General features: G+C 45.8%; 1 protein-coding gene across 1 annotated transcript in view; it reads left to right on the top strand.

The window, feature by feature from the left end:
- The window catches only part of pcnx1 (pecanex 1), a gene marked incomplete at its 5' end in the record, with an annotated part of 31,092 nt that overhangs the window by 2,625 nt on the left and 15,232 nt on the right, over nucleotides 1-13,235 (top strand). Inside the window, 9 exons of the mRNA XM_080479817.1 lie at nucleotides 552-617; nucleotides 713-2,431; nucleotides 4,837-4,966; nucleotides 6,415-6,608; nucleotides 7,697-7,790; nucleotides 9,036-9,093; nucleotides 10,270-10,493; nucleotides 11,144-11,297; nucleotides 11,989-12,021. Coding sequence (XP_080335943.1) covers nucleotides 552-617; nucleotides 713-2,431; nucleotides 4,837-4,966; nucleotides 6,415-6,608; nucleotides 7,697-7,790; nucleotides 9,036-9,093; nucleotides 10,270-10,493; nucleotides 11,144-11,297; nucleotides 11,989-12,021 — 2,672 coding nt within the window. The remainder of the gene's footprint in view (nucleotides 1-551; nucleotides 618-712; nucleotides 2,432-4,836; nucleotides 4,967-6,414; nucleotides 6,609-7,696; nucleotides 7,791-9,035; nucleotides 9,094-10,269; nucleotides 10,494-11,143; nucleotides 11,298-11,988; nucleotides 12,022-13,235) is intronic.

Below are 13,235 nucleotides of genomic sequence, written 5' to 3'. Positions count from 1 at the left end.
CAGCGCAGGAGTCACTCACCCGGAACGCTTTACCTGAACACAGAGACAATAAACCGCCGTGTAGCGTTGCTTCAGGTCCTTTATTCTGAGGGTTGGACTGAAGCCACAGCGTCATCTCGATAATTCAGCCGGTCTATTCGATGACTTTCTAATTAGCGACTTGCTGATGACAGGAAATACTTTCAACTGGGACGAGGAATTGAGGGTTGAGCGTTTTAATCTCGTTCTCTTCCTCGTCTGCTGCTCACAAACTCCCAGGAAGTCACAGGCGCTCTGTTTTGTTTTGAGAAGCCCTGCTTGGAAAGCCTAATCTAAATAGTTGTGTCTTCTGTTAAAAAATGTGTTTTTGTGGATCCAGAGCAGCTTGTGTCTTTATCCTTTTTGGCACGTTGAGTTACGACCACCCAAGAAGCGTTCCAGAGTTAAAATTTGGCGTCAGAGTGTTTAATTTTGCGAGTTAAGAGGTCAGTTCTCCGGGACAGTCGATGCGTACATATTGATTATTGATGAAATCTGTCATCTCCTAATTGCGTTCCTCCTCCGTGTTCCAGGAGATGTGGGAAAGACCTCAGATGACATCAGTTTGACTCTCGTCGAGAGCTGCAGCCATGATCACGGTAAATATCCCTTGAACTCGCATTTAAACAAAGGTTTTTTAAAAAAAACTGTAAAGGCTTGTTTTGACACATTTCTTTTCTCTGTGCTCTTGTAGATCTGCTCTCAGACACAAAGATGTACTGCCTTGTTCCCAACGACTCCTTCGCCTCCTTGCAGCCATCAACCTCCTTGTGTCCTTCAGAGCTGTCCAGGGAGGCAGCTGATCTCTGTAACTCTGCTGCTTATCACTTCAGCCTGTCGCACTCGTCCTGCGACACAGAGGTGACCGCCCATGCATCCATGCAGTCCCAGGCCTATCGCAAGGAGCTCCGGTCTCGAGGCCTGCCCAGGACCTCCAGCTCAGCGGGTTCTGCGTTCCCTGACCCCTGCCTGCCAGACTTCACTCTTTATCCTCCACCCAGGAGAGGGGGCCTTGACCCTGTGTCTGAGCTGGAGACGGCCCGGTCGCTCAGGGCCGGGGTGTCCGACAAAGACGGCACAGAACGGCTGTACCATCAGGACCCAGCTGTGCCCTCGACCTCCGGAGTGGAGTGTTACAGGCACAAAGACCCACGCAGAGTCGCGCGCTCGGCCTCCAGGGAGGCGGGGGAAGGCAGCTCGGGACTCTACCAGGTGGAGGCAGGTGGCAGTGGGAAAGGTGGTGGAGGCAGAAAGTCCCACAGAGGAGAGCGAAGTGTCGACAGCCTGAGGAGCCTGAGCACTCGCAGCAGTGGCTCCACTGAAAGCTACTGCAGCGGCACAGACAGGGACACCAACAGCACAGTGAGCAGCTTCCACAGTGAACAGACCAGCTCCACGCACGTGGAGAGCCTGCTCTCGCTTTCAGGGGACGAACGCACACGGGACAGAGGCGAGGCGGCGTCTGCCCCTGCAGACGGGAGGACTCCTAGCCTCGGTAGTATTAGCTCTCGAGGCCTCGGCAACCTTCCCTCCAGGGAGGCCAATAAAAACCCTCACGCCAATGAGCTGACTGCGAAACAGACTGCCGACACGGCGTCCTCCGCAAACCAAGAGCTGGCGGAGACGAGCAGGTGCCCGGACGAGCCCGGCGTCCGGACCAACGCCGACGGCTCCACGGGTGCAGCTGCCACCGAGCAACAGCAGGCGAAAGATGACGTGCAACCGAAGTCGGCTAACAATGTGCAGAGGACTTCTTCTCTGTCGGCAGGACGCAGCGGACGGCGGCGAACTGGCAAGAAAAGAGCGAGCAGCTTTGACGCCAGCCGCCACCGGGACTACGTGTCTCTGCGCGGGATGGCCAAGCCCTGCAGTGCCGTCTTTACTGGGGGTGGAGAGGATGACTCCAGTGATCAGAGTGAACTCAGCTGTGCCTCCAGTCTCCACTCCACCCACCATCTCAGTACGGACAGCTCGTCCAGCACCTCCCGCTCCTGCCACTCACCAGAGGGCAACTTCAGGGCCCTGAAAGCCAAGCACGCCGCCGCCAATGCAGCCTCCTCCTCCTCCTCCGCCACGGCCAAAACTGAGGCCGGACTGCGGAGTGGAGGGAAGCGACGCGCCTCCCGCCGGACCCCCAGCACAGGCAGTGCCAAAACGCACGCTCGGGTGTTGAGTTTGGACAGCGGGACGGCTGCCTGCCTTAACGATCCCAGCCGCCTGGGAGCTCCAGCTGGGCCTCGGCCCCTAACCACCTCCAAGTCGGACTTGGAAGCCAAAGAGGGGGAAGTCCTGGACGCGGCGTCCCTGCTCGGCCGGGCCTCCCAGCTGGAGTCGGTCACCCGCTCCAGAAACAGTTTGCCCAACCAGGCAGTTTTCTCTGAGCCTCAGGACGCCACCGCTGCTTCCCTGCGGGGTAGGTACCACATCCAGTGCTCTGGCATACTGTACACATTACACTGTCACCGCTAGCGCTGGATGACTAGTCCACATTTCTCTGTGACTGAACCGCCGCGTTACACCGAGGGGTGAACATCTTCTGTGTCTGTGAAATGTGCTTGTTCTGTGACTCGGTTGGAAATGTTGTTTATTTTGTGAATTACTGACAGAACGGTTTACGTTGTTATGGTCCTGCACATAAATCTACATGATGTTATGTTTTTGTCCATCTTGTCAGATTGAGATTCTTCAGTATAATTTCTCTCCATTAATCAATTATTGCCTGAATGAGAGGAAACCAAGTGTCGGTGCTCCCGATGTGTTAACGGGAACAGCCGATACATGTGATAAGCTTGAGTCTGTTTTGGGTGTAATTCTCCAGGCTTGCTTCTATTATAAGCTTTGAGTCTATTCTTGTTCTTTACTGCCGAGGACATCAAGCTGCTCGCACTCACATCGCCGTGGGGACTTTGGGGTCTCCAGAGTGAAAAATCATGACAATGTGTAGGTGAGAAAATGTTTTAAGGTTCAACAAAAGTCCAGATCAGGATTTAATTAATAAATGTAATGTCCCAGGAAGGTAGGAAAACCTACACGGTGTGTGTGTTTGTGCGCGAGACGTTGTCTGTCTCGCTGGCTCAGGGTAACCATGGTGAGTTTCCATGGAGTGACAATTCTGACCGAGCACGGCGCTGCCTGTGCACTTCACCGTTATGATGGCACAGTGTGTGCTTTGTGCTGAGGTTAGACAAACGGCAGCTCTCTTATTAGTGTCATACACACGGAGGGTAATACACATGCCCTCCCCCACATTCAAGCTTAAAAGCTCATGTTTTTTCCCCCCTGACTTCTTCTTGGTCCTCGGCTTGTGTGTGCTGTGATATTTTGGATGATGTTGGCGCTGTCGTAGCTGTCTGGAGTTCACCCCTCCTGGGATATGCAATATTAGGAGCAGGATATGCTTAGACGTATCATGTGAAGTGACATTTCATTGGTCCTCTCTTCATTTGAGTCGTGGTGTCAGGATTTTTTTTATTAACGTGACTCTGCACGGATACTGACTGTGACCTTTCTGCCACTCGTTGGGTTTTACAGTCCAGCACAGCAATTGCGGTTTCAAGTCCTCTTTGTCTGGACTTGTAGTGGTCAGTGGCAGTTTTTCATGTCGCTGCGTCGAGCATCAGGTCCTTTGGCTAAAGATTGTATTTATTTTAATTGTGAATTGCTAATTTAATTAAATTTTATTCATATAGCGTCAATTAGGACACTCATTTTAAGGCAAAACCCCAATAATTCCACATGAACACGAATATGAGAGGGTGGAAAGAAAAAACTCCTTTTTAACAGGGAGAAACCTGCAGATCCAGATTCAGAGGTGGAGAGGTTCTGCTGTTCCGGTTGAGGTCGCAGGATAGAAAGCGAGTGAGAGAGAAAAGCCACTCAGTGCAGTAAAGGTCTCCCAGACGTCTTTTAATTTCTCTCACAGATGTTTTGGGCCAAATATAATAACTTTGGATTTATCTGAGTTCAAGAGCAGAAGATTACAGCTCATCCAGGACTTTTATGTCTTTAAGACAGACTTGTAGTTTGACAAGTTGATCAGTATCATCTGATTTTATGGAGAAATGGATTAGCGTATCATATGCATAACAATAGAAATGTATAAAGGGTTTCCTGGTAATATTCCCTACAGGAAGCATGCAGAATTTAAAAACTCTGGGTCCTAATCCAGAACCCTGTGGAACTCCATGTCATTATTTGGCCTCTTGTCACCTTCTGTTCCACCACATGAGATGAGCTTTACTGTCTTTAAGAGTATGAAATAAGTAAAAACACTCATGAGCAGCAGAAATACTCGCATAAAAGAGTTCTTTCTAAATTTAGGTGTAACCACTAACTTCTGAATACCTTGTGTTGCTTGTGTAGTGGGAAGCACTCGCTGTCACAAAACCAGAGGAAACCCAGTTTTCTCTTTGTATTTTGCGTGTGTTTTCTCCCGCGGTCCAAAAACATGCTTCTGAAGGTAATTGTTAATGCTGCTTTGCACCGACATGTGTGTGCTTGTCTGTCTCTCATGTGTGGATCCTGTGATGGAGGGTGAATGTCCAGTGTTAACCCATAGTCAGCTGGGATCGGCTCCAAGTGGAAGTCTGTATAGAAGAGTGAAGTTGCATATATGTAATGAAGGGAAACATCTCGGTAATATTCTGGTTGATGTCTTGTTTTTGAGTTGTGAGTTTTAATTTTGAATCTTCTCTTCAATAGTGTGACTTTTGTAACAGTTTCTTCTACTTTCACCATAAAGCTCTTAAGACTGGGGTAACAAAACAAAACAAAAAACGTCAAATCCTAATTGGCCGATGATATCTCTCACTGTGACAGCCCCAGGAAATGAGGAGACGGTCATATTTCGCCGTGAACGTAGCACATTTCGTCGACAGGCAGTGCGACGGCGACACAACGCGGGGAGTAACCCCACCCCGCCCACCTCCCTCATTGGATCTCCTCTCAGGTACGCCGGCGCACGGAGCCGGAGGACATTTCAGTCAAGCATGTTGCCAGGCGGTTCCTCTCCTGCCCCACTTCCACTCCAATCTGCCCCCGCCGCCGTGCATGAACCCAAACAGGAAGTCATCAGTCACAGGACTGGTGTCTCCCTCTCTGCATGTGATCGTCTCTCATCCTGTCTTTTAGTTCCCACATGTTGAACTTGGACCAGAAAGTTGAGCTCTCCCAAATTCAGACTCCACAATATCTGATTCATCTGCATGTCTGATACACCATCTCTGATTCGCTGCACGAGTTGTGTCACGTGGCTTTGCCCCTTTTCAAAGGCCTTTCTGTGCAGATGTGAAAACTGAAAAAACATCTGAGATTTTACATTTGTCTTTAGGTGTTAATGTCCCTACATGCCCCTCAACAGATTTCAGAAGTGAACTTTTTCACCTCCAGAAATCTCAACTCTTAAGTTTCAATGTATAATTAGATAAATTCTTGCTCTCTAGATCTATATATTCTCTCATTTTAATGTTGTTGCTCTCCTAATCACATCATTATTTCATTCTTATTTGAAGATCCAGATCAGCTGGCCACGCCACGTCAGTGCGGCGTCAGACTGCAGCCTTATCTTACTTAATGTGGCGCGTCACATAGAGTAATGTGTTAATCCTCCCTGTCCTGACATGATTGACTCCTCCACTGCAGAGTAGGCTGTCACTCCTAAAGGCCTGATTACTGAGGATGCAGCCTGTAGGTACCTTTTTATTGAAGAAAGCAAAAAAAAAATTTTCTACATTTTCTATTGAGATATAATTCTATATCCGCGTCCAATCAAGTAACTTCTGTAATATTTAAATAGCTCTGGCAAGTTTGTTGCTCAGCAGCTATTCACATTTTGGGGGAAAAAGGCCCTGTGTTTTCCTGCATCTGTCTTACAAGGTCACATTTGTAAATGCTGAGCCCTGAAAACGTTAACAGAGAAAAACAAGTCTGCAGCGTGCCAGAGGTCAATAAACTTTGTTTTCTGCTGCCATTGATTCCCTCAACTCTCCCGTCAGACTGTCGAGAATTTCCAGTGCTCTTAATGTGCAGCACCTCTTCTCTTAATATGAAGAACTACACAGCTCAAGAAATTTTGTCAGCTTTGTCACAAATCCCCTCCCTGTCAGGCGTCATCATAGATTTAAGTAATAATTTATAGGCTGATCAACTATAAAAACAAAGTCATGCATGATGAGACTGTAGCTTGAATTTCAGATCTATAAGATGTGACTTGATGGTGATGATTAAACTACAATGGCTCCTTTCAGGTGTAAAAAGTTTAAATATTGCCCCCAGCATGTCCATCACACCCTCTCCTATCCCTCCTTCCAGTCTGTTGTTTGTATGATCAGAAAAAAATCCTCCTTCCCTCCACCACGTTTCATCTCATCCCCTCTCCCTCTCCTTCTCCCCCCACAGTCTTCAGGAGGCCCTCAGCCAGGCCTCCCAGCCTTCCACCTCCCAGACGAAAAGTCAGCCATCCAGAACCCCGTCCCAGGTGACGGTGCTGAGCGCGAGCGCCTCCCTGCTGGCCAGGAATGGAAGCACGCATCTGGAGGGTTCTCAGGACAAGGCTTCCACTGTTGGCGCCACCAGCCTGCAGGACGACTTCGGTATGAAGCTGTTGGAAGAGCGGCGGCGGCGGCTCACAGAATGACCGCTGCGGGCGGTCTTAGCGCAGCGCCGTTATCCTCGGTCGCTGGATTGTCGTAATCAGTCAAAGCCCTGCGCCATTATTCATGCTCCATTTATCTGTGTGATGTTGTGTCTGTAGTCAGGACTTGACCTCACTGGGATGTTGACGTCAGCCTTCGGTTGAACACGCAGCGCTGACATCACATTCATGCATGGACGTCGGCCTGTTTGGCCGGCGTCAATGAGCATTTTTTAGGAAAGAAAAAGTAGGACTTGTGTAAGAGCTGTTCCGTCCCCTTTCGCTCCATCACTGATTACTGGATTACTACTCGTGCTCCCAATTTGACAAGAAGTAGATTTTCGTGTCAAGAGACACAGGACGGTCTGAGTGTTCACACCCCCACTGCTTCTGCATAGGGATAAACCTCCACGTCTGATATTTTAAGTGAAATATCCTGGAGTTTTAACTTCAACACCTGTCATCATGTCTAGAATGATTTCAGAGAAGGTATCTGATCATAGCTCACTGAGGATTTCATCTTGTATACCCACTTTCTCCAGCTGAAGCTGATCCCAGCTGACAGAGGAAAGTACTCATCCTGTACTTAAGAGTACAGATACTTGTCAATTTTCTTCTTCTACCACTTAATTTTCTTTCCTTTTTTACAGAGAAATCAAAGTAATAAATGCCCAAATATATTCAAGCCCAATGCCACTCGTCCATCTTTCGCTTTCTGTATTTCTTTTAACTAATATGACTGACTTTGTGTGTGACAAGTGAAATCTTCAGCTTCTATTTCCAAACATTTTAAATAAGCACATTTCCACGTTTGGGTCACAGTGGAGGTTTCATTAGCGACAGGAGAAACTGTGTTGCCATGGCAGCGTGTTCATTTTTCCACCTGGACTGTGAGAAATTTGCAGTATCGTAGGGATTCTCATTGTCTCATGTACACTTATTATGGATCTTGGAGACGCTATTGAAGCCTGCAGAAGAAGCCCCGTCCTGCTTGTGATTTTTATAATCTGAATCTTATTTTTTTTATTTGTTTGTGTGTTTCTCCAGGAAAGCTCACTCCCTCCTTGTACGAGGGCGGAGGATGTGACATGTCCCTGGTCAACTTTGAACCTGCGACGAGACGAGCCTCCAACAACATATGGTTCGTGTTGAATCTTATTAAGCTCCTGTTCTCGAGAAAGACTTGTTCGTTGCGTATGTCGCAGTGCCGTCCGGAGCCTCGATTCCGGTTTTGACATTTCGATATGAATCTATAGAATTTGCTTAATGAGCTTCTGGATGAAAAAACCACATGAATCAGAAACATTTCTAATGTGTTCAGCGAGTGAAATTCATTTGATTTGCAACGGTTCAACCTTGACACGATACGTTAAAATGTTACTGTCCGTGTTTCTACAAGTACATGTCGTTTTCGCTAGTAATTGTTTGGTTTTGTGAATATATTGACATGTTACTCACATTTATTCTGCGCCACAACACAGAGAAACTTTAAAGTTCAAATTTAAAGGTTGTTATGGCTCTAATTTACCGTTCCATTCCACTTGAGAGGAAATTGGGCTGAATGTGACCCCGGAACTAAAATGAGTTTGACAGGCCTGATCAATGTGGAGTACCACAAGGTTCTATGTTGGGTCTCATTTCCTTTTGGTTGAATTAGCAACAGTTTTGAAATGGAATCACCAGCTTCTTTGTTGACAATTCGACCAAACTGTGTTCTTTACTGAATCAGTGATCATCCTCTCTTTTAATGGAACTAACACATGTTGTTCTTTGAGATCGTCTTGATTTCATTTTTGATAAAATAACGATCAATCATTCTTCCCATTGAAAGGAAAGTATTTAGGCGAATACTTGAATTCGGTGAGGCGAGGTTTAGAGGACAGGTTTGTGTGCCCGGGTTTCTGTTTTCATCCCGACCAGATTGTCTTTCTGCTGGCAGTAATCTCATATTTAATAAGGAATTACTTTGCATCAAACTTTCCTGAGAGGTCAAACGTGTTCGTAAACGATTCCGACACGAGCGGAATTTTTATTGAGAATGTGGCAGCATTAGTGGTTGTTGATGTTTCTTCTAAAAAAACAACAACAAAAGTCAATTCATTTGACTTAAAAGTGACGAAACTTTCCTCATCTGGGTTTTTATAGTTTTATTGAATTTGTGTTGCCGGATTCTCCTCGTGGCTCTAATGGTGATTTGATGAGAGGTTTTATATGACGCTTAGGCTTTTATTAAAAAAACAGTGCAAAGCAAAGATCTGATTGGCTGTTCAGTTTGAGGTCACCAGGAAATGAATCATGATTTATTACAGTAAGTGCAGCACATGCTTTTCTTTTTTTTTTTTTTTGTCTCCTCATCGGCGTTCTCATTTTGTCTAATGCCCTGCAGGGACACCGACTCCCACCTCTCCAGTTCTACCTCAGTTCGCTTTTACCCTCATGACCTGGTGAGTACCCAGCCGGTGAGAGACGCAAACAACGTCGCCGCTTCTAATTGTTCAGTTTAGTTCATTTCTACTGATTATTGTTGCTCCTCATCACAGTTTTCTGCAGCTTTCTCTCTGCTGCTTCCCTTTCACTTTTCGGGGTATCTGCCTGTAATCATAACAGCCTTTACACACCACAATAAAGGCTAATGCAGCATTTTAATCATCTCATTGCACTTTACATTCAGATAAAATTCAGAGAAAATAGGTGCAGATCAAGGTGGCAGCGTCTGAGAAAAGAGTCAGGCTGAAGACAACAAACAGGTTAATATCAGAGAGCGAGCTTCTCAACACGCTCCAGACTCTGTGGGGGAACGAAGCCGATCGAAAACCTCCATTTAGCTTCCAGGAAGGTAGACGAAGAGGAGAGAGAGCGCGGACTGCAGGAGAGAGGCTCAGGAGGTCAAAGAGGAGGGAAACTCCAGCAACCCAAAGTAAATCATCCAGAGTGACCATAACCTTTTGTTTTTATTTTTATTTTATTAAACCTTTATTTAACCAGGTGAGTCCCATTGAGATTGGAGAATGTCTCTTTCAAGGGAGCCCTGGCCAAGACGGCAGCAGCGCCAAGTTACAGTTACACATAATAAACAATAGAAAATACATACATTAAGAAAAATAGAGCAATAATTTCAGATTACTTAAACTTCATAAATTACCTGTTCTTACTACACAAGTAAGGATATTGAAGCTCAGGTAAAAGACATGAACGGATCCTTAGACCCTGAGTTTGTTGCTCACAGTTAAATGAACGACCTGTTAGGGCTGCTTTTTCAAAGGTTTGCTCTGTGCTGCACACTTTACTGGCGGATCCCAAATATCGATAAAAATCCAGGCGTGTTTGAGTCCGTCAGTAAATGTTTGTGGCTTTGAGTTTGTATGCTGATTATTATTTTACAGTGTCGCAGCAGCGTGATCTGCATATAATTAACATAATCTCTGTGTCCTGAACTGACCAGAGGTAAAAAAAAACAACAACTCAGTTTGACCTGTTGCCATCTGTTTGTACCTGTATCTGTTCTTATTTTGAACTAGAATTAGTGAGGATTTACGTCCTTTCAAAATGAAATGTTCCTATTCGGGCACTAAAGTGGAGGTGAAGTTTGACTGACGGTGGGGCAGATCTCCCTCCCTCAGATCCGTCTGAACCGTCTGCTGACGATGGACCCGGAGCTGCTGGAGCAGCAGGACGGAGACTTGAGCCCGGAGCTCCAGGACGCCCCGCTGGGACGAGAGGACGCCGCCGCTGCCGCCGCCGCCGCCGCCGGCAAAGCCAAGCAATATTACCGCCTGTGGCTTCTCCCCTACCTGTGGGTCGGCCTGCACTTCGACCGGCTCACGCTGCTGGCTCTGTTCGACAGGTGAGATCTGTTTCACTAAGGAACGCCACATTCAGGATTAGTAATCCCAATAATACTTCCTTTTGCCCTGCAGGTTCTCGGCGTCCTCTAGACGCTCACATTTTCCCATGTTGTCAATTGCGCTTTAACATTCTTAACACATGAATAACCAAAGATCTATTTCACGTGAGTGAATCTCATTGAAACAGGCTTGAGAGTCTAACGGCTGGTGAGCAGATCGACCCTGTTGTTAGGTCTATTGCAAAATTGAAATGTGTTTCTCTTGTTGGGGCTTTTAGAGGCTGTGCTTTTGTCTCCTCTCATCTTAATTACTGTAATTTCTCTTTAGGTGGGAGTCAATCAATCAGTCATTCTCGCTTCAGCTGCAGCTCATTCAGAATGCAGCTGGAGGCTTTTCACCAGCAGGAGAAAGAAAGAGGAAAATAGAACTGGTTAATATGATGAGATCCTGAATTTATTGTTGAAGCCCTGCACATTGGGCTGCAGGCGGTTCTCCATGCTGGTTACTGAGCGATTAATCACATTTCACTCAGTTCTTCCTCATCAAATGTTCTCTTTCAGTCATGATTATCTTTGATCTTCTCATGCGTTCTCCAGTTGAGCGTCTCACGCCGGTTGAAGGTACTGACAGGTTGGCGTCTTGGTTACAGGAACAGGGAGGTTTTGGAGAACGTGCTGGCCGTGGTGCTGGCCGTCCTGGTGGCCTTCCTGGGTTCGGTGCTGCTGGTCCACGGCTTCTTCACGGACATCTGGGTCTTTCAGTTCTGCCTTGTCATTGCAAGTTGCCAATACTCCTTATTGAAGGTGCGTACTCGCGTTAACAGCGCGGCTGCTTGTTGGAGTTGACCTTAAAAAGCGGATCTTCATAGAGCGGCTGCTACAAAGGCCGGATTCAAGAGCTGCAGTCATGTGTCTCAGACCCACAGTTACAAACAAGAAATCAAGACGGATTCTTCTGCCTTCCGGGAAATTCTTCATGTTTAAAAATGATTTATGTCATAAGATGTGTTGCACAGCATGTCTGAAAGGGTTTGTAATATATTTACTATCTGTCTGTTTGGGATGCACAATACATATATATAAATATATATATATATATATATATACACACACACAGGTCCATATAGAACAAGAATAAACATACAAGTACATAGAGAAAGTAGAAAAAAAAACCTAAAAGAATTATTAAAGATACAACAAACTAAACTGCATGTAAAAAAAAATGTTTTAAGTTATTAAAAAATTTAAATGAATCCAGCTATCACACAAATGTCTGCATGTTAAAATTTATATAGACTATTGCACCAATGCCGTCTTAGTTTAGAGGTAATTCTGTCGCAGCTTTTCAATGAGCTGACGAGGACTTGTCCAGTCGACACGTAATTTAGATATTTATAAACTAAGACAGCTATATATGATGTATTTATATGTAATTTACATGTTTAATAATGGTATTTATACAGAATAATTGAGCTTTTTATTTCCCTCATTTCAGAGCGTCCAGCCAGACTCCTCTTCCCCTCGACATGTAAGTTATTAACATTTATAAACCTTTTTGCATCATCTCAGTGGATCATCAATCATCACTTTTAACCCTATATCATGTCTTCATTGAAAAATCAAATTCCACGTTGTATCCGAGCATATTTCAGTATTTTTACACATGATGGAATATGTTGAAAAGGATCACACTGGCAAAAATTACACATTTTTATCCATTTTCTTTTTTATGAAAAGCCTTTAAAGTAGCTGAATTTCCCACTGGATCTCTGTTAACGACGGACTGCATCCTGTTGAAAACTATTACCAAGCTGTATAATATGTATTTTTAAATTAAATACCTTTGATATGAGTTTTTAAAAGTAGCTTGGAGTCTCATGTTTGACACCCCTGATTTACATGTTTTTTTAAATCCGATGCAACAGTCTGGTAAATGACGGGAAGGACAAAAAGAGAAAGGAAGTGAAACCGTCGTCTCTATGTTTGGCCTAACGGTGTTTTATATGATGGCTTGAAAGAATTAGGAACAAATTCAGAAGTTTCCAAACATGGTAAAAATGGTGAAAGGGTTCAAATTCAGGATAAATTGCGTTTTATATTCGACACTTCAGATGAAACGGGGAATCCTTTTCTTTCGTGTTTTACTTGACCTGCAGTTTCTCTTCAGGAGGTTTTTTCTTCTTGCCTCGCCGAAGTCCTGGAAAATGATGTTGCTTTTTCCCTTCTGTGTTACCCCGTCCTCCCTCCCCCCGTCCTCCCTCCCCCATCCTTCCCTCCCCCGTCCTCCCTCCCCCATCCTTCCCTCCCCCCGTCCTCCCTCCCCCATTCTTCCCTCCCCCCGTCCTCCCCTCCCCCCGTCCTTCCCTCCCCCCGTCCTTCCCTCCCCCCGTCCTTCCCTCCCCCCGTCCATCCTCCCCCCGTCGTCCCTCCTCCTCCCTTGCGTCAGTAGCTGCTCTGAAACGGCGTCTTTTATTAATGCAGCTCTTACTCAGCTGCAGGCACAAGCTTTAAATAGCTGGTTGGAGTTTAGACCACAGCTCTCTCTCTCTCTCTCTCTCTCTCTCTCTCTCTCTCTCTCTCTCTCTCTCTCTCTCCCCCGTTAAGTCGTACCCTCACCTCACCTCACAGACTTTATTTTCCTCTTATTTTTACCATTAAAAAGTAAAGTCCCTTTACCGTCATTGTCAGTTTGTCCTCATTCAAACTAGATTCCATTCCTGTGCAAACCTTCATGACGACACT

Source organism: Lipophrys pholis, assembly GCF_963383615.2.
Source record: "Lipophrys pholis genome assembly, chromosome: 14".
NCBI classification, from domain to species: Eukaryota; Metazoa; Chordata; class Actinopteri; order Blenniiformes; family Blenniidae; genus Lipophrys; species Lipophrys pholis.
The sequence above is the reverse complement of the archived record's forward strand: the minus strand, read 5'-3'. Positions and strand labels throughout refer to the sequence as shown.